The sequence below is a fragment of the Pleurodeles waltl genome, chromosome 5 (genome assembly GCF_031143425.1).
Source record: "Pleurodeles waltl isolate 20211129_DDA chromosome 5, aPleWal1.hap1.20221129, whole genome shotgun sequence".
Classification (NCBI taxonomy): Eukaryota; Metazoa; Chordata; class Amphibia; order Caudata; family Salamandridae; genus Pleurodeles; species Pleurodeles waltl.
In genome coordinates, this window is record NC_090444.1 from 114,470,457 (window position 1) to 114,497,453 (window position 26,997).

General features: G+C 46.6%; 1 protein-coding gene across 2 annotated transcripts in view; it reads right to left on the reverse strand.

Moving 5' to 3' along the window:
- The window catches only part of EFR3B (EFR3 homolog B), a 501,803-nt gene that overhangs the window by 274,704 nt on the left and 200,102 nt on the right, over window positions 1-26,997 (reverse strand). For both annotated transcript variants that reach the window (XM_069233752.1, XM_069233751.1), the window contains exon 3: window positions 22,032-22,159. In XM_069233752.1, the coding sequence (XP_069089853.1) occupies window positions 22,032-22,159 (128 nt within the window). The remainder of the gene's footprint in view (window positions 1-22,031; window positions 22,160-26,997) is intronic.

The following is a 26,997-nucleotide window of genomic DNA, read 5'->3' on the forward strand; positions in this document are numbered from 1 at the left end:
CTGCAGATCATCTTCCGAATGGGAGCTAACATCACATCGTCACTGAAGAACTGCATACAGTGCCTCGTTTATAAACTGTGAGCAGTGAGAAACGCTGGGACTGCTTGGCAGTCTGAGGAGCAACTACTCAGGTGCTCCTCAATATCACCAGTGTAAGAAGCAGGTGCAGGTGGGCACTTTAAGAATTTCGTACTGGTAAGCAGCAGGAAAAGATGACACGGGTAAGCAGCAGTGTATGAGGCCGCCACTGGAGTCCAGTGCAAAAACAACAAACTAATGGAAGGAATGCATCCATTCCATTCCATTGGCACCAGCCACTGGTGGACACACGGGCCTCACTCAAGACCATCGATTTTCACCAACTTTGCCTTTCGAAACAAGAGCCCTGCCTTTACGGAAATCAGGCTTGGTCCTGCTCTGAACAGTCCAGCAGGAACTGCCAGGCTGGGTTCCCTCCAGATAGGAACGCAAGCACCCTTAAGCTGGTTTCAACCCACTTAGGCCACATCAGTGAGGTATAGTTTGAGTCCTATGGCACAGTAAGCTCGTACTTAGGGCGTCTACTCCAAAAAGTGATGGAGGGAATGCTTGAATTAGTCTCAGTCACTGGTAAATACTCGGGACATTGCAGACCACTGTTTTCCACCCACAGTGCCATTCCAGACAGAGATCTGCCTTATGCACATCAGTCTTGGTACTGCTGAAATAGGAACAGTCAAGCCTAAACTGCCTGCCAGGCACTGATGTCCAGTGTGTGGAGCTATCATTGGTGGGCATTGAAGAGTGGTCACTCGTGAGAAGTTGACACTGGTATGAGGCCTTCAAGCCTTAGCCCAGTCAGTGATGGGCAGTGTAAGGGTATGATGCTGGTGTCTGCTCTTTAGGCCCCAGTGTGGTCCATGAAGGACAGTGTGAGATGTTGACACATGAAGTCTTCAACATGACACCACCACCCCCCTGACACCCCCGCCACCCTCAACTGCTACTCTCCCCCCCCAAGCAGTCAGTGATGGGTGGTGTGAGGCAAGGTCGAACTGGGACAAAAACCAGGAGCAGGCACCAAAATAAAAGAGGCCCCATTAACAAACCAGACAGCTAAAAAAGTGTCCCACATTTGCAAATCAGGCCGGTTTTGAGCTTGTAAAGACATGATCAATAGCAGTTTTGCAAGGTACAGAAGGCAGCATGCGTTTGCGATTGCTGCAATCAATATTTTTGATAATATCAGGGAAATCAAGAGTAAAAACTGGCCCACCTGGCAATAAAATTGGCCAACAAACTGCTGAAAAACTGGCCCGCACATTGATCTGTCAGACCAGTCCATCAAGCACTCCCTGATTGCCCTATCGGCCAATTCAAGCCTTGTGTGAGGAGCTCAGTGTCAGGTGTTCACTCATCAGCGCGGCCCCAGAAGGGCATTGTGAGGCGCTCACACCAGAGCCTTGCACCAGCCCCTTTTACAAGCACTACTCACTCCTTATGGCCAAGTAAAGACATACTGATCTACACAGCGACACTGGCAGAGACCGAATGGCTTCAGTGTGCTACAATCAGATCACCAGAGCACTAGTCCTGTGATAACACAATGCTGCAGGATAATCATACAAAGCAAAAGCCATTACCTCCCGTCCCTCCCTCGCCTTCCTTTAAACCAATGAGGCTTCCTGCCTCCCACTAGACCCTCCCTTCCCCTTTTAGACCCCCCCCCCACCCTTACCCCCTCCTGTTTCTTTTTGTCTAGCCCACGCTAGACTTTACTTTTCTCTTATCTTCACGGCGGGGCCTGGGGGACATCGGTGTGTGCACTCCTCGGGACGCGGAGCTCCGCGAGGTGTGTTTCGGCCAGGCGTGTCTGTTTGGAGCAGGCGGGGCTGCTCGTAAGACGCGTCCTGGGAGGTGGCTGACGGGGTCAGCCGGCTCTTGGTGGCTGGGGCGTCAAGTTCCGGTTTTCTACGCCGCGGAGCCGCGTGGAGATGCCGAGGATCGTTTTTGGGTTTCCTATGCGAGTAGGACGGGCGTTCTGCCCGCATTTTGACTACAATTCTTGATTTTGACCTTTATGTGAGGTTGATGGTGGTACTGTGGGAGGTCCTAGGCCCTGTATATTGGGGGGTGTTTGAGAGTTGGTGGCAGTGTGTTTTTTTGCTGCTATCATGCCTAAAGCTCCGGCTAAGAGACGGAGGATTGTTTCTTCTTCCTCCTCGGAGGAGGAAGGTGCTGCTGGCATTTCAAACCCTGGGGGCCCCCAGATTCCGGGTGGTAGTGCTGCGCCCCTCATGTCCAGGGAGGAGGTGCAAGAGATGATCGAGGTGGCTGTTTCCAGAGCTCTTCAAGCGGGGATGGCCAGGCCTAGTCGGTCTAAGGCTACCCATACACCTGCGTCTGCAGGGAAGTCCTCCTCAGAGAGTGAGGAAGGGGATGCTCCATCTACGTCCTCTGGGGGTAAATATGTCTCCAGGGAGGAGATGTGGGATGTGATGGCACATGTACGGGACAATTTAGGGTTTCCAGTGTTTCAACCTACAAACTCGGACTCTCACTTATTTCCACAATATCAGACGCCTTCTAAATTTGCCATGCCTTTTCAGGGCCCTGTGAAGGATATGGTGTTTCGAGAATGGAAGGATGTGGATAAGGCTCAGGTTCCTCGTTTCCTTCAGAAACTTTATTTACTTGAGGGGGAGGAGGTGTTACCTCCCTCGGTCCGCCTGGATTCGATTTTGGCTACCCTGATTGGCAGGACTGCAGTCAATCCGGAGGATTGTGTGCCTACTGATGCCACGGACCGTAAGGTGGATTCAGGGCTTAAGAGGGCTTTTGCAGCTGAGAATCTGGCACTAAGGGCAGGTATATATTCTGCTTATGCGGCCCAGTCGTTGGTGCAGGACTTTGATAAGCTGGCGGTGGCTGTTCAGGAAGGGGCGGAGTGTTCAGAGCTCCTGGCTGGTATGGAGCAGCAGGCCAGGTTGTTGGCAGATGTGTCTTCAGATGTGGTCCGTACTTCGGCTCTGGCGTCTGGTGCTTTGATTGGGGCCCGTAGGTCCCTCTGGTTGCGGTCCTGGAAGGCCGACCCGGGGGAGAAGTCTGCCTGGCTGCGACTGCCTTTTGAGGGTCGTAGCTTGTTTGGGGATCAATTGCCTTCCATGCTTTCCAAAGTGTTTAAGGAAAGGAAGCATGCCTTGCCTTATAAAGGGGGATATGCTTCAGGAAAAGGGTGGAAGAAACATTCCCGTTCTTCTCCCAAGATGGATGCCAAGTCTTTTTCTTTTAGGAAACGTCGTTTTCAGCCGCGTTTTTCCCCTAAGAAGTCTGCTCCTTCAAACAGGGGTGGGTTCAAGAAGGGGTCCTGACAATCACTGTGGGCCTGGCATAGGGCCGGTTGGGGGAAGGCTGAGACACTTTCTTTCAACTTGGAAGGAGAGTGTCAGCGATCATTGGTTGCTGGACATTGTGGCCAATGGTTACATCATCGATTTTGTTGTGGTGCCTCCAGATTCGGGGGTACGTCCCACTCCTCTGCCTACAGGAGGGCCATGGCGGAAGGCATTGTTGGGCAGTGTCCGGGACTGGCTGGTCAAAAGGGCCATTTGCAGCGTTCCGCTGGAAGAAAGGGGTCAGGGCACTTATTCGGTCTTATTTCTAGTTCAGAAAGTATCAGGGGGGTTTCGGCCTGTGCTCAATCTGAAGGAAGTGAATACTTGGATCAGCACAGTGCATTTCTGCATGCTGTCTATTCAGACTATCTTTCCATTAGTCAGTCGAGGGGACTTTCTGGTGTCACTGGATCTGCAGGATGCTTACCTGCATGTGCCTGTAGCAAGGACTTCGCAGAGGTTCCTGAGGTTTGTTGTGGATTAGGAGCACTATCAGTTTTGTGTACTGCCTTTCGGCCTCAAGTCTTCTCCTCTGATTTTTACAAAGGTGCTGGCCCCTCTGGTGGCTTTGCTGCATTCAGGAGGGGTGGTTATTCATCCATATCTTGGCGACATCTTGATCCATGCACCCTCACGGGCCCTGTTGCAGAGACAGGTGGCCCAAGTTCTGGTGGTCCTGCAAAACCACGGGTTTTTAATCAACTGGGGAAAATCAGATTTAGTTCCATCCCAGGATCTGGTTTTTCTAGGGGCTCGGTTTCGGACTCTTCTAGGCTTGGTGACAGTGTCAGAAAAAAGGTTAGGTGTGCTCCAGTCCATGGTGAGGAAGGTTGTGTTACGGACTGCCCCCCGTGGTCTTCTATGGTTGCGTCTGCATGGTCATTTGGCGTCTGTGATATTTCTGGTCCCTTGGGCGCGTTTCCATCTGCTGTGCTTAATGACCTGGTTCCTGAGAAGGTGGACGCCATGGTCCGGTTCTCTGATGACCAGGATTCCGGGGTCAGGATTGATTCGCAGGGAGTTGAGATGGTGGTTGGATGCCGATCATCTTCGGGTAGGGGTGTCTTTGTCTCCTTTGAGCCCGGTGGTGGTGACGATGGATGCCAGCCTCTCCGGATGGGGTGCTTGGATGGGGTCGGCACAGATTCAGGGGTTCTGGTCCCCGCTAGAGGCCAATCGGTTGTCAAATTGGCGCGAGTTGAGGGCTGTATTGCTGGCTCTGATCCATTTCCAGGTGTCCCTGAAGGGAGCTGCGGTTCTTGTTCGGACGGACAACTTAGTGGCCAAGGCTTATGTCAACCGACTGGGGTGGACCAGGTCAAGGGCTTTGTTCAGTCTGGCCAGGAGGATTTTTGTGTGGGCTCAGGAGTGGGTTCCTTCTCTCAAGGCTACGTACATTCGGGGGGTGGTCAATGTTCGGGCGGATCTGCTGAGCAGGGTGATTCCTTCTTCTCAACTTTTCTCCATACGGAAGTCACTGTTTCTTTATCTGGTTCGTCTCTGGGGTCTTCCAGTGCTGGATGTGTTTGCGTCCGAGGAAAACGTGAAGCTCGGGCGCTTCTGCTCCCGGTTTCGGTGTCCTCGGGCTTTGGAGGTGGACGGGATGTGGTGTCCTTGGCCGATTGGCCTTTTGTATGCGTTCCCGCCGTTTCAGCTAATCAGGTCTTTTCTGTTGAGGGTGTGGCTTCTGGGGGCCAGGGTTATCCTGATTGCAGGAAGGTGCACAATTGGGGTTGTCAGTGGCATCTCTGCGGGTACAGTGGACAGCTATTCAGGCATTTAGAGGTCCGTGGCGTAATCTTCCGGATGAGGGTCGTTTGATGCCTAGATTTTTTCAGGGGCTTCTTAATTTGTTTCCTCGCCCTGTACGTTCTTTTCCTTCATGGGATCTTTCTTTGGTTTTGGATGTTTAAACGGATGCCCCTTTTGAACCTCTAGGGGACTGTGATTTACGTCATCTTTCCTTGAAGACATTCTTTTTGGTGGCCATTACTTCGGCTCGCCGTTTAGGGGAATTGGGGGCCTTAGCCTGTTCTTTTCCTTTTTGTAAAGTTTTTCAGGATCGGGTGGTTCTGGTTCCGGTACCTTCTTTTATCCCGAAAGTCAATTCTTCTTTTCATGCTCGCCAGGAGGTCATCCTTCCTTCCTTTTGTCCGAATCCCTCCTCGGTGGAGGAGGTTCGTTTGCATTCGTTGGATGTACGCAGGGCTTTGTTGGAGTACTTGCGTGTGGTGGCTCCTTTCCGTAAGGGTGATTTGCTTTTTGTGAATTTCGGTCCGGCCCGTAGAGGGGAGAAGCCTTCTACGGCTTCCTTGAGTCGGTGGGTGAGATCATTGATTCTGTTGGCTTATTCCTTGAAAGGGGTGGTTCACCCTCAGGGGATTCAGGGTCGTTCTACCAGGGGTATGGTGGCTACGGTGGCGGAGCTTCAGGGGACTTCAGTGGTGGAAATTTGCAGGGCCGCCACTTGGGCCTCTCCATCGACGTTTGTTCGGCATTATGGGCTGTCGGACTTGGGTGGTTTGGAGTCGGTATTGGGTCACCGAGTCTTATCCTCTATGAGGTAATAGGGGTGGGGTTTTGGTGGCCTTTGTGCATGATAATAAACTTCTTGCAACTCAGTGTCCGTCTCCTGTGTGTTTCTTGCTATGTCTCATTGGTTTAAAGGAAGGCGAGGGAGGGACGGGAGGTAATGCGTCCATTTTCTTACGATAATGGCATTACTCCTAGTCCTACTCCCTCGCCTTCCTTTCCGTTCCCTCCCGCCCTCCCGGTACGGACTGTCTGAGTTGCTACTTGGGCTTGGTTTTTGTACAGGAGTGGGTAAGGGTTGGGGGGGGGTTTAAAAGGGGAAGGGAGGGTCTAGTGGGAGGCAGGAAGCCTTATTGGTTTAAAGGAAGGCGAGGGAGTAGGACTAGGAGTAATGCCATTATCATAAGAAAATGGACGCATGACCCCTCTTCTGTCTGACTCTAGGAATATCCTAAATTAGTCTTGTATTTTATACTTCTTTGTCTTCACACGCTCACGGGAATAGGTTTCCTCTCCCTCCAGTTGGGAGGTGCTTCGTTCGGTGACTGATAACAGACCCGCAGCTCTCCACGTCTGTGTTTATGTTTCCATGTACACGTGCAATTCTCTTTAACACGTTCGGCGGCAATGACTTGCACGTGCAGTCCGTCCACTTCCGGGATGATGATTTATGCCACAACATCATTCTTATATTTTATTAAGCACCGATCTGCATTAAAGATGAACAGCACGCGGCCACCACGCGGCCACCTTTTGCCTCGTCTTCAAGGCCTCGCCCTTTAAAGGTGTTCCCTGAAGAATGGACTCGCACTTCGGACACCGACAGTGACCTCGCTGTCAACCTTTAATCAGAAATCCTTCCCAGGGGGCCGGCCTGCTGACTCCTTTCTCCCCTTGCACTGGTGTGTAGCTGATTACAGCAACACAGGCCCAGGCTGTTTTCTTAAACTGAATGTTTAACCAGCCAAGTGTTACTTACAGACAGAAATATTCACTATCTCGAGGTCCCAGACGGCACAGCAGCGCTAATGTGGGGCGACCACTGCATTATGTAACAACAAGAAACTCGAAGCTTTTCTAGCAAGTGGGGCTGGGGTTGACCTCAATTCCCAGCCGTTAGGAAACCGAAGCCACACACACTTCTTGCGGTTTTGCTTTTCTCACTTGTCAGCTTTAAATCTTGCATTTTAAGGCGGGGGCACCGGGCCAGGGTGACACTCAGGGTGACAAGAGCCGGTTCTGCAGCAGGGAGATAAGAGCAGCCCGGACAGCTGGGCTGGTAAGAAAAACTGCAACCCAAAAAGCCACTAGAAAACACAGACTGCCTGTCTGAGGACAGCTGCAAACATACCACTCCGATCTGCCATCCAATGGAAACTGAAGCAACACAATGCCAGGGGCGCGGCAGGGGGCAGCTGCAGAAACGGTTCGGCGGGTACGGTGCGCGGTGCGGGCAGAAGAAACACTTCTCGACCTGCGATGCTAGTTCTGAAACTACCCGAGTTATTCTTTGCATCTGGGAGGAGGGACGGGCGGGGGGGTTTACCAAGGGATTAGCCAGAAAATTAAAGATGTAATTAAACATGGGGGGGGGTTACCAAGGGATTAGCCAGAAAATTAAAATACCTCCCACTTTGAACCAAAGCTCTTATGCCAGCAAGCCAAGCAAGTCCTCCCTCGACGGCCGACCCACCCTACAAGAGTTTTTTGTCTCTTCCATTCAAGCAGGTATCCAATTCATCACTTCATTATCCATCCACCTGCTGATATTCACCATGTCACCTTTACATTCTGTCATCCATTTAATCCTTCATCCATAATTCAGTCTGTCACCATTCCATCCGCCCATCCGTCTCCCAATATATATCTAAACCTATCCATCCACCTTTAAACCTATCCATCAAACCTCTTCACCCATCCTTTCACATATCAGCCCCCTTTCATCCATTCATTCATCTTTTAATCAATCATTCTTTCGCTCATCCATTATTTCTTTTACTCCATCCATCCTCCCTTTCATTCATCCATCAATCGACCCTTTCACTCACCCACCCATCCTTTTACTCATCCATCCATCCTTAGACCCATCCATCCATCCTCTCACACATCCAGCCATTTACCCTTTCACTCATCCATCCATTCACCCACTGTTCCATATATCCACCTTTTCACTCACCCATCAATCCATTCACCCTTTCACTCATCTATTTGTCCACCTTTTCATCCAGCCATCAATCTATACCCTCCCTTTCATTCGTCCATCCATCCATTCTTTCACTGATCCATCCTTACATCTATCCTTTCCCTCACTCATCCATCTACCCTTTCACACCATCCAGCCAGCCTTTCGCTTGATCCATTCATTCACTCATTCATCCATTTACCCCTTCACTCATCCACTTATCCTTTAACTCACCCATCCATTATCCATCTTTTCTCTCATCATCCATCCACACTTTCACCCATCCAGCCCATTCACTGTTTCATTCACTCACTCATTCATCCATCCAGACTTTTACTCACTCACCCTCCCACCCTTACACACTGACGAGGTGCAGATAGAGGAGGCCTATCAAGAGCCCCACCCCTCTGTAGCTCCTAAAGCGGGTTGAGGATGCCTCTGGAGCAAACAACATTTCATTCAGCAGTTAAAAATAATATTTTTTAGCCGATTCACATCATTAATAGTTATCAACAGAAGTTACTAAACCTATCGGTGAAATCCCAGGACCCCCGCAGCAAAACCAAGGCGGCAAGGGAAGCTCTTGGCGAAAAGAAGATGTGTCAGGGGTTAGAATGTGGAATTATAAATGATCCCCTCTCAGAGAAGAGGCTACATGAATGAATGAAAAAGAAGGTTTGTGATGCGCGCTCCAGGCACAGAACTGCCTCTCGGGCACGAAAACTGAGAACTGCGAAGCCCAAGACAGGTGATGTGAGCAGATGTAAACAAGCATTGGCAAAGCCAATAGGTCTTGTCTATGCATGAGCTTTGCAAGTGTGTTTTAGCCATGTTGTGCACCAGCACACTGCCGTTACAGACAAGACATTTTCAATTGAAATGACCAATATATTTGTACAGTAACACAGTTTTACTAATGAAACTATACAGTGCACAGATGAAAATGGGTGGATGTCGCATCCCCTAGTTTAAAGATTAATTTGAATCATATTAAAGTATTTGTTTTCAAAATGTTTCAGAAATAACAAAAAAGTGCATCATTTATGCATTCATTATTCTGATATATTCTGAAATACTTACATAGTTCATATACATTTTGATGTGTGCTAGGAAAAAAATATTTTTTGTACCTCCACTATCCAGCAAGATTATCACATAAATCCTCTCACTTTAAAGTCAGAGAAAGAAAAGTAAACAAGCGCCCTTGGAAGACAGCGCCTGGCATTTGACCTTGGTCTTTGAATGCATAGCTAATGTGACAAGATAAAAACAAGCTTTAGACTGTTTACAGAAGAGGGCCACTGGGAATAATTCTGTGAATAAGGTTTTGGAAAAGGAAGGTCCTAACTCAAGCTAGTCAGTCTAAAACAAATAAAGCCAGCAAACGGAAAGCAAGAAAACGTAAGTTACAAACCACAAAGCCAAAGGCAAGCAACGGGCAGAATGCATTCCTAGGTCAACTTTTTGAATGTCCCCAAGATGTCTTTAGCAGACTAGACAGCTCCGCTTTCTGGTAGGCTGTGACCTAAAAAGGGGTAAACTTATGAACAGTGCAGCAGGGGAAGAGGCACCATGGCCTACTTCACCCTAATTAGCGTTTTTCTTTTTTTACTGCAAAACCAGTGGCTGTGGCTCCAATTTCCTTCTTTGCACCATGGCCTATGATACCTTTGCTGCCCCTCTGCTAGAAAGGGAGCCTTACTTGATCCTTAAAGTGGACAGCATGCAGATATCTCGTCACATGGCTTAATCAAAAAGATGCTGGCCATGCAAGACCTTCATATAGATGAGGACGAGGCAAGCTTGTACCCACATACATGCTTGTCCTGGTTGACCTTGAGAAAACAGTGCTGCTTACTAGCTATTTCATTCCTAAAACAGCTGAACATCTTCCATCCCATATCAAACGCCATACTCTGGACCTTCAGGAAGTCCAGAAAAGGTCGAAAGGAGGCTGATGTAATAGTGAGAAGACGGCCAGCACTCCTTCCATTATCTGGCATCCAATTCCAAAACTGCTGTAAAAAAAGCCTCTGCCACAGCCCCCACAGAAAGGGGAAATATGCAACTGACTTTTACCTAAAAGCGTAATTCTCAGTTCTCTAAAAATGGCCAGCGTCCCACATTCTTTGCTCCTGAATGAACAATGCCATTCAATGGGTGCCTTCTCCTTTACCACCAGGTTACGGTCTGCAGCCGCCAACTAATTTGTTCCTGTATGTTTTGCCTTGATTTGTTAATAACATTTGCTTACAGTGAATAAGTAATCGATTTTAAAAGGAACACAACGTAGCACTCGAATGAATTGCCTCCTTCCTCACAGGTGGAACCAAACGAGTAAGACTACCTCCTTACTCCTCCGAACACAAGGAAGTTTTATGCAAAGTCTCACAGGGATCATCATTCAACCCAAACTTATTCAACATATACATGACACTGCTCACTAACATAATCAGATCACACAGAATAGCCATCATCTCTTGCGCAGACGACAAGCAGTTCACCATGTCTCTCTCAGGTGACACTACCTCAACCAAAACCAACTTCAAAAACTGTATGACCAGCGTGGCCGTCTGGAAGAGAAGAAACTGCCTGAAGCTCAACACCATTAAAACTAAGGTATTGCTATTCAGGAACAAGAACTCACCCTGGGACTCCTCCTGGTGGCCATCGGAGGTGGGTCCCACATCAGCTCCCATGTCCCACACAAGAAACCTGGGAATCATCGTAGACAACAAACTCACCATGCCATCGCAGGTCAACACAGTATGGTTCTCCTGCTTCTTCATCCTATATAAGCTATGCAGGATCTTCAAATGGCTCCTCCAGAACTCAAGACGCACAGTCACACAAACTCTCATCACAAGCAGATTGAATTATGGCAACGCACTTTATGCAGGAATATCACCCAGCTCCTCCACAGACTCCAGACCATCTGGAATTCCGTCGCCAGCCTCATCCTTGACCTTCCACGTGGTAACCACATCACACCATACCTCAGTGAGCTCCATTGGTTGCAAATAAAGAAACGCTGCCACTTCAAGTTCCTGAAACACACATTCAAGGCCGTGCACAGCACCGGTACCACATACCTCAACCACCACCTGAACTTCCACCAAGCTACCAGACCACTCCGATCTGCAGCACTCTCCATAGCACATATTGCCCGCATCCACAGAAGCAGAACCGGAGGCCGTTCATTTTCATACATCACAACCAAGTCCTGGACCGGTCTCCTGCACCACATCAGGGCCTCATCCTCACTCCTTGAGTTCGGGAAGAAGCTCAAGACGTGGCCCTTCTGAGCTACTCCATGGAAACCCCAGAATCAGACAGTTCAGCCTGACTCCTGAGTCACACTCCCGACCCCCGCACCTGCATAGCGCCTAGATACCCACGCGGGTGATAAGCTGCGCTTTACAAATCCTCATAACGTTCAATTTGATTACACAAAGTTGTAGTCCAGACCATCCCCTTCCAAAGATACACACTTTTAAGTCATCAAATGACACAACTATATATATTTCTAAACGTTGTAAATTGAAAACAGACCCAACATTTTTCCCACTTGTGTTCCATGTTTTTAGTGTTTTTCATTCAGATTCTTGCGGCGGGGGTGCAGGGATGCACACTGCTGTGCTTCCTTAAAGTACTCAATAATGTCATGCATACTTCTTGTTTAATTACATTTGCATTTCTATCACGTGGTTACTTGTGTAAGAAGTGTGCACTTTTCATCCTTTATTTACCCCTAACAGGCCACCCGGCTCAAGTCCAAATACATTTTTGTTCATTATCGGCCAAAGCTCACTATCAACACGTCACCCTAAAAGAGCCTAAAAACACTTTTTCCAAAAGGCCCTGAACCAGGAAGAGCGCAGCTAAGCTCTGGTGGACACCTGGCGCCCGAGCGGTCTCTCTCGTGCCAACACCAACACAACACTTTATAACAACCTGGCCGGCTCCCTTTTATTGCCGTGGGAGGTCACTGAGCCCCCAGAACACCAGTTGTTTCCCATGACACCGGCATCAGCAAGTAGGTACCGGAAGTAAACCAGAGTGGTACATCCGCTTCTGCACGGCGTCCATGCTGGCAGACGCCCACGTTGCTCCTGTCCAGGGTCCTGAGGTGCAGCATGCTGGCAAATGAACCCGGCCCTCTTCTAAGTGGGTTGTGAACAAGAAAATAACTTACAGGTAAAGAAGGAATGAGTCGTCGGCTTTAGTGGCCTTGCCCTGCGCGCTGCCCCCTCGTGGGGTAATAGAAGGGACTTGCCTCTCACCCGGGCTAGGCTGTAAGTGGCTGGTGTTTATTCACGTGTGCAAGGAATCTTGGCCCCAGACCCAGCCTTATTGGTAAGAAGCATTGCTGGTGGACCTGGGGGCGGGGAGGGGCCACCCAAGCTCTTCTCACAAGAATCTTCTTTCCTGTTGAAACGACAGCCCAGCATCAAAAGAGATGTTTTACGGAGGAAAAAGCATGCTGTGGTCTCCAGACACCTCTTCCTCCAGGTAGCTATAAATAGAATTAAAGCCAAGAAGGAGAGTAAAATCTGCTGTTTCCTTGAGTAACAGCGACATGCGTTACATTAATGGCATAGGGAAATAAAATACACTTTATATTGCCTGAAAGGAATATTCTCTCCGTTCTGAAAGGGGAGCCTGTGAGTCCTATACGCGCCTGCTGCCAGTCCCTGCGACCTGCCCTGCCTGGGATGCAGGATGCCAGCTGAATCAGTGGTCCCCTCTCTTCTCAGCCTGAGAGAGGATGCTGGAGGGAGATTCCCGGGGCAGACGCTTACACGACAAGCTGTCACATGCCATCTGCGTCTGCAGATCACAAGTCCGTGCCTCACTGCCTCTTCTCTGGGCCCCGCGCAGGCTCCCCAGGCATGAAAGTCCCACTTCAAGCACAGACTGAAAACGCTACACAAGCCCCGAAGCAGCCCGTCGAGGAGTGAATCCGCGCGAGGTTCCTTAACGAGGCGTTCATTCGCGGAGAAACCGCGAAACTGGTCAAAAGAGCTGAAGGTCAGGAGAGGTGGGGGAGCCGTTTACAACTAATACTGACGCGTCACCGAGGGGGAAATACCCTCTGTCGGTGCTTCCCGCGTCTTCTCGACTCAGTACGGAGGGCACTGTGCAGCGTTAATGCACGTTACTGTCAGATAAGCGCCCATCACCTCAGCAAGGAGTTATAGGAGGTAAAGGGGGACGGGTGCATAATGAGCTTGAAGGCCAGAACATTACGATAATTCCCGCTGGAATGTTCATTAGATTCCAAAATAATCGGGTGAAGCAGCAGAGGGTCGGAAAACTCATTCTAATGCCCCAGTTGGGGGGGGAGGGGCACAAGACATTGCTGTTTCCTGATGTTCACTTGCTACGCACTGATGGGTGACAGCCAGACAGCCAGTGCTTAATTTGAGCCGGTGGTTTCCGGTGCGGGGAACTGGCACCTATTTTTGAGGGCCGGCACTTATTTTTCTGCTTCAAGCAATTACTGCGCGCAAAAGAGACACATGGGAAAGACGGAGGAAGAGAAAATCGAAAATGCGTCACAAAGGGAGAAAGCAGCAAGCTGCAGGAGTGAGCTGAAGGAGCAGGCAGTGGCTGTAAATAGATTAAAGAGACCTGAGGTGGCGTCAGGATTACGCTGCCTCCCTATTCCCTGCTCGCACATTTAATTGCAGCAGCCGCGTGTTTCAGAGCAGAGCTTTGGGTACCGGCACGTTTTTATTTACAAATTAAGCGCTGGTGACAGCCACTGTTGTGACGTCACAGTGGTACCGAAAGAAGCTAAGCAGCAGCAGAAAAAGTTGTGGCGTCACAAGCCCACTGGCTGGCAGAGTAGGTATATAGAAATTGATTCAAAGTTATGGGCATCAGCCATTCACTGTCAGTTAATGCCCTCTTTCTCAGTGAGCTGATTGGTCAGCAAAGTGTGACACTTCCATGGCATATTTACAGAAAATATTCAATATTGCTTAAGAAATCATCATTTTGTTTGACAGGCTTCAGAGGTCAAAAAGTGTTGAATGGAACAGGAAGCACTTTGCAAGGAAGGTGAAAGTTTGACCCTTCCCCTAGGGTTCACGCCTTTCTTCAGAATTGTGAAAGGAACACAGGCCGAGTCTGAAACTTGTACATTTAAGGAAAGCATGCACAGACATCTTGCTTCCACTGCTCAAGCATCTGTGGGAGACTTGCCCAAATTCTAGATCTGAGGCAACAGGAGAACATGGCCTGAGGAGCACTGGAGGGGTTTTGTGCGCGGGTCAGTCTAGGGAGACCAAAAGCTCCATTGGCGACTACTAGCCAGGCTGGCCCAAACTATTCAGAGCCCACTGCATCATATCTACAGAGCCCTAACATCTGGCGTCCCACCTATGTGGCTGAAAAATGCAGCACCTCTGGTGGCTCTCAGCACACCCACAGCCAGGACACAATCAGACTGAACATAAAGAACAGTAGAAAAGGGAAAAAGGCAACAGGCATTCTCCATCTATGCACCCCTGATCTGCAACAAAATCTCAGAATCAATCAAGAGTGCCCCAAACCTGCTCCACTTTCGGAAAGAGCTGAAGACCCACCTGGGTCAAAAACCCACTTTTTAAAACACATCAATGCAAAGTACCGGCCACTTGTGCTCTCAGAACCCACGTACCCCCCAACCACTTCTTGCCTGAATCTTTGTCCTTGACTCTATGCTGCAGTTCGGCTAGGTCTGCAACATAAATACACGTGCAATATGCAATTTCAAAGCACTATAAATAACAAGTATTACTACTGCACAAATTCATAGTACTTTATTTATTGTTCACGGATCATTAAAGGGCGAGTTGGCCCTGCTGGAATTTCAAGCCAAGCTTTCTGTTCACACTAAATTAGAAGCCAGCACTTAAATGACCAAATCACAACTTTTATTGCCCACAAAAACGATAAAGATAAATCCACTGTTTATCATTGCATCCATATGTTTACTTTCTGTCCTCTGCCAAATGCAGACAACTTTGTAGAAGGAATGTCAGAAGGTACCATGCAGCCTTCACGTCAATACTTGGTGAAGCAAACTGCATCTTCCCATGAAGCAATTCAGGCAACAATGAGAAGGGAAGATCCTGCCTTCACTCTGGGGAAGGTAATCCACTCCGGGTAATCTATCAGTGCCGGATGCCATTGGTCTCTCCTCAGGTTCTCCTTAGTCCCTCTGTGACACTGCATTCATTTAAGTGAGCTGCTTGTTTTGTTTCATGTAGCTTAGGTCGGGTGTTTCACAGTGCAGCTGTCAGACAGGCCTACTGCTTACAATATACACAGAGTGTGTTTTGTGTCTGCTCTTTTCAACCATTGATCTCTTTGGCCAGCCTCTGTCAGCCATTGGTCTTAGATTGTCAATGGCATCTTGGCTCAGCCCAGTGGATTATTAATCTCTCAACTAAAACCTTTGGCTCTTCATCCTTCTGCCTCCACTGCACTGAACTGCAGGAAGACAATATTACAATTACAGCCCTTTAATTCTGCTCCTGATGGATACCTCCCGCCTGCCTCACTTCAATGTAGTAACGCTGCATGTGTTAGCACATTAAACTCAGACCTACTGGTTTTGCCCTATTTGCGCATTACTAACATGTTAAATGTCATGCTGGACAATGCATCATACGTTCCCAACCTAGTTTCCCTAATCACAAATCATCTTTTCGATCTGACATTATGCTCCTCACCAGTCCACACGTCCAAGGCCAGCTCTCCTGAACGGATCAGCCTTCCAACCAGTTGGATTCAAGTGGTTCAGCGGTGATCCCAGCAGTGAACGGATCCACCGTACCGACCTCCATCCCCCCTTCACCTCAACAGCCGACGAGAACTTTCTGAGGCTCTGTAGAGTTTTGAAGTCTCACCTGTTCACTACCCCTAAAACCTGTAATAGATACCATAACATGCGGGGAGACTGCCTCCTTTACATTAGACCATGCGAGTTGAGTGGCTTCTCTGTTGTGATACACAAGCACTCTGAAGAAGCTGCAATGCGACTGCAAGCGCTATACAAAACCCTGAGAGAAATAAAAATACACTCCAACCTGGTCTATGTGCTTCATGGAAGTGAAGGGCTGTAAATCTGAACGCTAACCCTGTAAGAATCCCAGTAAAAAGGAAATTCATACTTTTTCCCAGTGGTGATCACAGTCTGGTCTTTCTCTACCTAGTCTCCCTTCTTCCGGATCCTTTGCTCCAATGGCCTCCTCCTCCCTTTCTGATACTTTCCAATCCCATTTCTCTCACTCACAATTACTGATTTTGGTTGCTCCAAGATACAGTAGTTAAAGGCAAACTGTTGCATAACTCTGCCACACATAACAGGGTCTGATATACAGACTGCAGGAAACTGGCCCTGATTGCTGTTATTCCCCTCCCCCCCACACTGTTTGCCTGGTATTGATGCTGACTTGACTGAGAGTGTGCTGGGGTCCTGCTAACCAGGCCCCAGCACCAGTCTTCTTTCCCTAAACTGTACCATTGTTTCCCCAATTGGCACACCTCTGGCACACAGATAAGTCCCTTGTAAAAGGTACCAGTGGTACCAAGGGCCCTGTGGCCAGGGAGGAGCCCTATGGGCTGCAGCATGTGTTGTTGCACCCTAAGGGACCCCTCACCAAACACATGCACACTGCCATTGCAGATTATGTGTGTTGGTGGGAGAAAAAGGCAAAGTCGACATGGCATCCCTCTCAGAGTGCCATGCCCACAAAACACTGTCGGTGGCATAGGTAAGTCACCGCTCTAGCAAGCCTTACAGCCCAAAGGCAGGGTGCACCATACCACAGGTGAGGGCATAGCTGCATGAGCAATATGCCCCTACAGTGTCTAAATCCATTCTTAGACATTGTAAGTGCAGTGTGGCATTACAAACTCCACAGCTCCATAATGGCTTCACTGAATACTCAGAAGTTTGGTATCAAACTTCTCAGCACAATAAACCCACACTGATGACAGTGTTGGATTTATTCTAAAAAGCACATAGCAGGCATCTTTGAGATGCCCTCTGTATTTTACCCAATCCTCTAGTGTAGAACTGACTGGTCTGTGCCAGCCTGCCACTAGCAGACAAGTTTCTGACCCCATGGAGTAAGGGCCTTTGTGTTCTCTGAGGCCAGAAACAAAGCCTGCTCTGGGTGGAGGTGCTTCATACCTGCCCTCTGCATGAACTGTAACACCAGGCGGTGAGCCTCAAAGTCACAGGCCTCCCATTACAGTGCCCCAGGGCACTCCAGCTAGTGGAGATGCTCGCCCCCCCCAGACAAAGCCCCACTTTTGGCGGCAAGTTGGCCCAACTGGCTAGAGAGGATTCCCAGGCAATTACGAGCAAGTCCCCACCCTGGGTTGACCTCTCCTGCCCCCCCACAACAACACCTGCAGGGTGAATCCAGAGGACTCCGCTGACTGAGAAAGCTCAGGACGAAGATATTCAACGCCTTAAGGTACACTGCACCCGCAGCCCCCAACCTCCGGTGCAGCAACGTTCAGCAGGAGGCCCTCCTACTTGTCTAGCCTGTGGTTTTTCTGAACTGACCCCCTGGATCCAGCCTGCAGCATCTAAGTGAGCCCCGGGGACCCCTCATAGGAAAGCATTGGGAGCCCGACACTCTGTTTGCACCCTGCACCCGCCTGCCACTGAGGGTGTGAGTTTGGTGCCTACTTGTGGCCCCCCAGTGCTCCTCTAAACCCCCCAGGTCTGCCCTCCAAAGTCATGGGTACTTACCTGCCAGCAGATCTGAAACCAAGTGCCCCCAGTCTCCATAGGAACCCATGTTAAACTTGCCTTAACTTTGACCTCTGCACCCGTTGGGCCCCGTGTTGCTGGTGGTGGGTGTTTGGGGTTAACTTGAACCCCCAATCAGTGGATTTCCTATCCCCCGGAGACTGGAACTGTAAGTGTTGTATTTACCTGCAAAACGTACTAACTTTTCTTCCCCCCCCCAGGAACTGTTCTGAAAATTGCACTGTCAACTTTTGAAATAGATTATTGCCATTTATTCAAAAACTGTACAACTTACCAATTCCAATCAAAGTGGTATTGATACTTATATGAAATACTTATTAACTTATGTACTTACCTGCAACTTGAATCTTGTGTTTCTAGAAATAAATTAACAAAATATATTATTTCTATATAAAAACCATTGGTCTTGAGTTAAGTCATTGAGTGTGTGCTTCCTCTGTTGACTGTGTGTGTACAACAAATGCTTTGCACTACCCTCTGATAAGCCTAACTGCTCAACCACACAACCACAAATAGAGCATTAGTATTATCTACTTTAACCTCTGTTAAGCCTCTGGGGCACCCCTGGACTCTGTGCACACTATATCTCATTTTGATATAGTATATACAGAGCCAGCTTCCTACACTGTTTCTTTTTCCATCTCGGTCTCTTTGACTGTCTAAGATTTTGCACAATTCTGCTGTTCGAATTTTCCTTAATGTTCCTTCCGCTGTGCACAGAGTGCTTCTGCTTTCCTTCAATCTCTAGAAAAGCTATCTACTCAGTACATTAACACACACATTATCTTATTTAAAAGGCTTCAGTTTCCATTCTCAAATAAGATTTCAGCATAACCTAGTCTTTTTCTCTCTGTTGTTCATTTGCCAATCCTGGTTCTAAAAGATAGGTTAAACCACATTATTTTTGCATCTTGCAAGTTTAAGTGTTTGTTGGTTGTCAGTAGTCAATCATTGATTTTGTATTCTCTGTAATGTTGTTATATTGTGAAAAAAGTGAAAATGTGCCGGTGCCCTTAGAACAAAGCACGGTTCTAAGGGGTCGCTCCTTCATTAGCATGGAGATCTGGCGCCATGCTAATAAGAGGAACCCTTTGCTTTTTCACCCACTCTGTATTATGGATGCAGACGCAGAGGCAAAGAAACTGTCAGGAGGCGCACTGAGTGCCACAAACTGCACTCATCCACAGCGAAATCTGCGACCCCCTTCCAGAAGCAGGTGCTTGTTTCAGACATCAGCAAAAAGAAAGTACAGATGCTCATTTCTGATGCTGAATAGCTTTAGAAACCACAGTCAAAATGGCTGCTGCCCGTGTGATGAGTATGCATGTTCTGTTGTCGCCATGCATGCACACACTTCTATCATGACACTGAGGCAGGTTTTAGTTTTTTTACTTCTAGTTTGCTATCCCAAGATGGCAGACGGCCCAAAACGGTACACTAAAAAATAAGTGATGTGGCGCTAACGCACTTTATAGAGAAATCAGCGGCCCAGTAGCAAATGTCAGTTGTCGGGCCCTCCACAAAAGATAAAGAAACAGGGTGGCGACAGGCACAAGATCTGTGGATGGGGGCAGGGGGTTTTGGGTGAGCAACTCAGTGTAGTCTGCCAAGCAACACCACACAAGGAGTGGCAGGGGGTAATGAGGGCAATGGAGGAGGGATAGAAAATTAAAAAAATAAATACATAAATTAAAAAGCTGAGAGGAGTGCAACAGATGAGCTGGGGAGGACCAACACAGAGAACCTGGGGCTATAAGGAGGAAGCAGACACAAGAAGGGAAGGGAAAGCCACTGAGTAAGAACCAATCAATTGAGATAGACGAGAAATCCAACCAACCACGATCAATCGGCTACGCAAAGCCCACTCCAAGTACGGGTATGCTACATAGTAGTTCATCAACATCAAATCACTGAAGCCGTCTGCAGTCAAGACCTAAAAAGAAGGGTGTGCAAAACAAACCATTCTGTCTCAGGAGAATACACGGAAAGCTCAAAAGCTGTACCAAACCATAAAGGAATTTAACTATTTTATTAAGTGTAAAACAACATATGTCTAATGTGGAATTTTGCTTAAATCAGCGGAATGCTGAGCACTGAAAGGAATCTAATGATTAGCTCAATTGTGATTTGCAAAATGTGTTTTGATCATCTGATGCCCAGTGGCAAGATATCCATCATTTACCCATGGCATGCCCGGGTGCTATTGTCCATCATAGCTAGTAAACCATCTATAGTGGCCAAATGCAAGATCTTATGGTAAAACAAAGCCCGGGAGGAGCCAAGCTTACATCTCCCACTTGTGTGTTGTGGCCACAGTCGCAGCATTTCCCTGGAAGTGTTTGAGAATAATGAAGCAGATTGATAATCTACTGACCTGCTAAAGCACCCCTTTCATCATTATCAGAATTATGCTCCATAATCTACTGACCTGCTAAAGAACCCCTTTCATCATCTATCAGAATTATGTTCCATAATCTACTGACCTGCTAAAGAACCCTTTTCATTATCTATCAGAATTATGTTCCATAATCTACTGACCTGCTAAAGAACCATTTTCATTATCTATCAGAATTATGTTCCATAATAGAGCTGGACACCTGCCCAGACAAGAAGAAAACAGTTAGAAAAAGAAGTTACCTTGACATGTGGGGCATGACGTTTTTGTGTGTATTTACAAACAAGACAGGCCCTGCTGTGCGTCAACATACATCTTTATTACTTTGTAACATGGCACTCACTTTATTCTTATGCTTGCTTTCCTAGTGGGGGCGTCTTTAGATTTAATTTTGCTTTCCATTGAAGCTTTTCTGATGAATTGGCACATAATTCTTCATGTCCACGAAATTATAGTCACACTATTGTTTTTTGTTCTGTGTTTGTAACTGGAATTTATCAGTTCAAAAATAAGTAATAAAAAACGTCTCAGCTGGCATGCAACCCATCTCAGCTGTGAGAAGAGGGCGAGTTCATGCCAGGGCAGCCATGATGTGATGCTGTTCCTGATGTGCTCAGGCAGGCGAGCTTGCAGCGGCCCAGCAGGGGCCCCTACACTGGCAGCAGATGAGGGTATGATATGGCATGACGTGGCTTTTTTCCATCACGCACGGAGAGGGGGTGCCACCATCACTTGTCTGAACACTATGAACAGAAGCTGACACTGAACTATCAGAGCCAATTTTGTCTCGCGCAGAATTTGACAGACTCCATAGCTCATGAAATGATGCCGCGAAATAGACTAGCATTACCAGTGCTGGTGTGTTAGTGCACACTTAGCAACATCGTCCGAAAGAAAGGCAAGAGAAAAATAACTGCAATTTGCCTGTCAAGATTGCAAAGAGGATGGCTTGTAACGCTATGGCTCCTTGACAAGATGAATACTGCTTTTTCAAAGCCCACCATAGACAGGGCTGGCAGCCGGCTGGTGGTTTACAGGTATAGCAAGCATTTTTATGTGAAGGGTGAACAAACAAAGAATCAGAAACAAAAAATCAACAGAAGCCAGACACATTTTTATAAGCAGCAAGCAGTGCTTTAAATGGGCCGCTACTCTCCGGTACTGAGTACCGGCACTTTTTTATTTTGAGAGGGAGAGTACCGGCATATCTCAAGAAAAACGTAATACTTTTAATTGGAGAGTACCGGCACTTCTCAGAAACAAGCAGGTACTCTATTACAGAGTACCTGCACTTCTATTTTTCCATTTAAAGCACTGGCAGCAAGCATAGGTACAAATCACTCAAAGGATATTTTAGTGGTAGCCGGCTGGTGGTTTACAGGTATAGCAAGCATTTTTATGTGAACGGTGAACAAACAAAGAATCAGAAACAAAAAATCAACAGAAGCCAGACACATTTTTATAAGGAGCAAGCATAGGTACAAATCACTCAAAGGATATTTTAGTGGTAGCTAGATTATTTCCAAATATGTACTAAAGAAAACCGAGGCATACATTTTTTGCCCAACATGGGTAAAGTGGCTTTTGCATAGATCTGTACCCAAGTATTATCATCTGACGTTTCAATAACCTAATAATATGAAGAAATAGAGTTGCACCCATATTACCGGGCGGTACATAGCTGAATAGCTACCGTCTCTGCACGCATAGTACATTTTCTCATATGTCATTACTTTTTGGTTAGAAACTCATACGATGCTCTCTTACCCATAGCGATGTCTGGCAACGTCCCTACTCAGCCTTTCCGACAGGTAGGCACCAATCCTATCCAACTTTTCCGGAGCCGATAGAGCGTAGAAGGTCAATTTTTCCATGTTGGATTTCACCAGTCCATCCTGAAGGGGAAGAAAAGAGGGTTACACTGTGATGTTTATGTGATGTACATTCTGAGAAAAAAAGGATAAACGAGATAGCAAGGTGGGCAGGGTTCATTTACTTCTGTCTTTTTGGAGCCTACAGACAGCTTCAGTCTGCCGTAGTAAGATCTATTTTGTACAACACCAACACTTAAAGTGAGTTTTTGGTCAGCCCATTGCTTATCACTGGTTGATGTACTTAGCAATCACATTTGCTTACTTTTTATCAATGGACTTTCTTTCCTCTTCCGGTGTTTGTCCCTCCCTTGGAGCATAGCTGCTTTACAGTGTTTCTGATATGGTGAGTTGGATCCTTCCACTGCTCACACTCAAAGCATTACTTTCTTCTTCTACCACACAATGGGACAGTGTATGTGTTTTACTCTTTGCCTATTTTACGCTTGTTTTCTTTTACATTTTAAATCCCTCATTGCTCTTCCCTTCACACGGTTTCACTACTTTTAGGCCCACTTTGCCCTAATTCTTTTGTTGTTTTTTCAACCTTCAATGCTCCTACGTTTCATTTCATCCCCCTGTTTTCCCTCTGGTAAGAGCACAGATTTTTACTGCCCCGCAGCCAGCTGCATCACTGTTGAGCCTCTGTGTCATCATCACTCCCCGCTCCGTGTTCAAGCTTACTCGCATTGCTTTTTTTTCTTTATTTTTTAGGAAATTATTTTATGTGACGACCTGGCAGCTATTCTCTGCTACTTAGGGCCATATGTACAAACACATTTTCCCATAGACACAGAATGGGCAAAACTGCTTGCTACATCTAGCCCTTAGCAACTCTTCAATTGCACTGCAACATGCCCCTTTAATTTACAAGTGATGGCTGTCCACCACCTTGGATAAGAAAATTAAGAATAAATAAAAAAAATAAGTTTTTGATTATTCTTTCAGAAAAATCATTGAAATATGGGCACCTTGCATGCGCACGCATATGTGATGACCATTTTGTGTTGTTTTTTTTTTTTTACAGGTTATTATTAATTTACCATCCCAAAATGGACGACAGTCATCATGGAAAAATAAAAAAGGAATCACTGGCAAACTCAATAGGTTTCATGGACAAGACTAATTGGCTTTGTTGATTTTTTGTTATTCATGTTCAATTTGGAGGGATTGTGAGAGCTATTTTATGGAGATCCAGAGCTAATATAGGTGGACATGCAGAACATAACTGGTATAAAGCTTTCCTTCTGCTCTAGCTCTTCACATCCCATGACCTCACCCATTCCACTTTTTAGGTCTGGCTACATTGTATGTAGTATTGTGTTTCTGCTGTGAAAGGGCTAAAAAGTAGTCCCTCTCCACAATCATATTATGGTTCTTCCCTGGTACAAATATTGTCCGCAGCGTTTCCTTTGAAGTTGTTACACATCCGCAGCAGGGAGCACACCTTGTACCACAGACGTAACCACAGCAATGATGTCAGCACAGAAGCAACAGTAGTGACCACAGCAATGACCACTGCAAATCGATATCCACTGGTTGTTTTTTAACAGCACCAGTCAAGATCTACAATAAAACAGTGAAAATCTGCATCCTGGGAGATCACCTTGTGGAGCCCTCAATACTCACCGGCAATTACTGCGAAACTTCTTCTTCCCTTGAGGTTAAGATGGTTCTGGATTTATTAGATCATCTTCATATTTAAAGGCTTCTTTCTATGTTGCAAAATAGCTACAATTAATTTCCCTTTCCACCGCCCAGCAATTATTTAGTGCATCACATGCGACCAAATCCTAAACTTGCGCTCTCTGTAGAATCGCCAACATCAGAATCTGCAGACATTTTTTAGGACAACGCACTGGATTAACCAGCAAAAACCTTAACTTTTTAAAGGGTCTCACTGGACGGCTTGAGTCACGACCTTGATTTTAAAAGGAAATCATATTAACTGAGTTTTTTTTAAAGATTGTATATAATTTTAAATTAAAAAAGGTTAACTACAAACTTATATCAAACACACAATATATACAGCTGCTCTTCATCATGGTGTACAAGGGATTATCAATACTTACAAGGTGTTACTCAAGTTTATGTGCTGTTGCACATAAACCCGAATAACTCACTGTGCCATTGGATTCAAGCTAGCCTGGTTGATGACGGGCGATACCCTGAAACCGGTCCCAGGATGCCTGTTTCCAGTCCAGGGGTTACCTGGCTTGGCAGTTCGGGATGGACTGTTCCTATTAGGAACAGGGTTAAGACTGATGTGCATATGGCTGGGTCCAAACTGGGGTGGCATGGTGAGCAAAAGAACGATGGATTAAACCCAGATCTGTGACTGTGACTGGGGGTGAGTGTTTGCATTGTTCAGCACTCTGTCCATCATCCTTTTGTGTTGCTGAAGTTGCCCTAAGTGGGAAAGGTATGCCCAGACGTGGGTCCCTTGCTCACTGTGCCACTGGATTCAAGCTAGCCTGGCTGATCAAGGGTGATACCATGAAACCAGTTCCAGGATGCTTGTTTCCAGTCCAGGAAGGACCTGGCCTGGCAGTTTGGGCTGGACTGTTCCCATGAGAAACAGGGTCAAGACTGATTTGCATATGGCTGGGTCCAAACTGGGGTGGCATGGTGAGCAAAAGAACGATGGATGAAACCCAGATCTGTGACTGGTGGTGAGTGTTTGCATTGTTCAGTACTCAACTGTTGCACAACTCGCACTAACAGATTCTATGGGCGGGGGGTTTAAGAGCAAACTTCAGTTTATTAGTAGCATAAGCATTTCTCTGCTTAAAGTAAACTTCTTCAAATGAGTTCTTAAACCTCCCCACAGTGCACATCCCCATATTACGAGTATTGTAAATTCTGCAACTGAATAGTCACACAAGCAACTACTTGATGTTGCTGAATGTTGATACCATTAACCACAAGATGAATTGTAGAATTTTTGATTTAGGCTGTGCTTCATAAGTATTCTCATGTGGTCATGGTGATTAGCCTGTTTTATTAATATTGCCCAAGTTACATAATCTGTTTTGGAATCTTCTTACGGCCTAAGGTAAAACCGCCTTGTCTATTATTACATCTCCTGGGACATCTGCAGACTTCTCATAGGAAACTTCTGTCTTAGATCTTTCGTATTACATAATGCTGCATTGTCAGCACTCTGGGAGTGGTGCATATTTTGAATTACCTCAGATCTATTTCAATTAGGTCTCCACAATCTGCCCACACTATTCAGTTTAAAATACCAGAGTACACACAACTGTATACATGTTTTTAGCTTATTGAACATGCCCCTTGTATCAATAGAACACTTTTGATCCTTGCTGTAGTGTCAAAAACAGCTGCCTGTACCTTTAAGACTGTTCTCCTACCCCTACATTTTTAGGTCAAGCACGCAATTGCTCTGGCCTGTTGTAATATATCTGTGGGCTTTTAACCAAACTCACAGCACGCCCATCACTATCACTCATTCACAGGCTTGCCTTTCTAAAATCTTTTATCATTGGTAAATGCTTTACGTTTGTACCTCCTTGGGGCAGTTGTGTTACCGCCTTAGCCATCGACCCTGTTACATAGATAATTGCACTTTTGCTGATACGTTTGACTGCGAGCGAACTTCTTTTTCCTTTTGTGTCTCTCCTTCACGCTCATGCTCATGGCGGCCGTGGCGCTTTGAATCGACTTGCTTATATCAACTTTTTTACATTTAATTTTCAATTTATGTGGCAAGAAAAGTCCAGTTAGGAATTTACAACGCTAATAGCTCTAACTCGAGCAAACGCGAGACCCATTGCATTGCAAATGCTTGTTCACTTTGTCAACTGTTAGATCTTAAGCGTCCCCTGTGAGTGCCTGGATGCACCCATCAGCCATGACCCTTTCCAGTCACCTTATTTTTCTACATTTCTCTTTCCTGATGTACATAAGTTTCCTCCACTTCACTGTGGTTGGGATGGACATTCTTCTCCTTGGCCAAAAGAACCAACTTGAAATTCCTAAATTGCCTGATTTGCACACTCGAGTCACTGTGGTTTTTCAGATGACCGTCTCAATCTCCTCCAACTCCCTGTTGGGTTTTCTTTGCCAGTAAAGTTGTTTCCTGGTCCGTTAAGTTTCTTGATCTCTTTGGGAGGTTCTAGCTTAATCTCTCATTGTTTTTCAAATCAGATGCTACATGATTTATGAGAAACATGGCTTTGTACAGGGCCATATCGCTTCAGCATTTGCAGTTTTGTGATTTCTGCATTTCCGGGCATCTTCTGTTTGTTTTTGGCTTTGTCATTGTAATTTTGGGAATTGCGATGGCGGATTTGGAAGAGATTCAACCTCAACTACTGACATACTGCCTAAGTGGTGTAGAGTTGACCTCTAGTCTCAGCCCAAGCTTAGCCTTGTTTTAAAGTTGATTGAATTTCCTTTCTGAGGTTTCAGTGGATCTTTAAGCTATGACTATCAAATAGGTCACTGCTTCTTCCAGCTAGGAAGGCTAAAATATCACATGCCTATGCTCTCAGTAAAACAAGGAGCAGTAATGACTGGTGCTGTAATTCATTCACACATTCATTATACGAATGACCTATAATTAGAAACATTTAGATTCTCTAAATGGAGACTGCAGGCTGCACACAAAATAGCTGGTTTACCTTACCTATTGATTATAGAACAAGGAACACGTTTTTAGGCTCACTGGTCCCTTCGCTCTTCGCCAGTAAAAGTTAGATCATGTCGGCGAACTCTCTTGAGTTTTACTCTATTTATGGAGCATTTAATGAGCTGTGTTGGAGTGACTGTAATTACACTGTGGTCAAGTTCGGGCACGTCTAATACCACCAGGACTCAGACATCAAGGTCTGATGTTA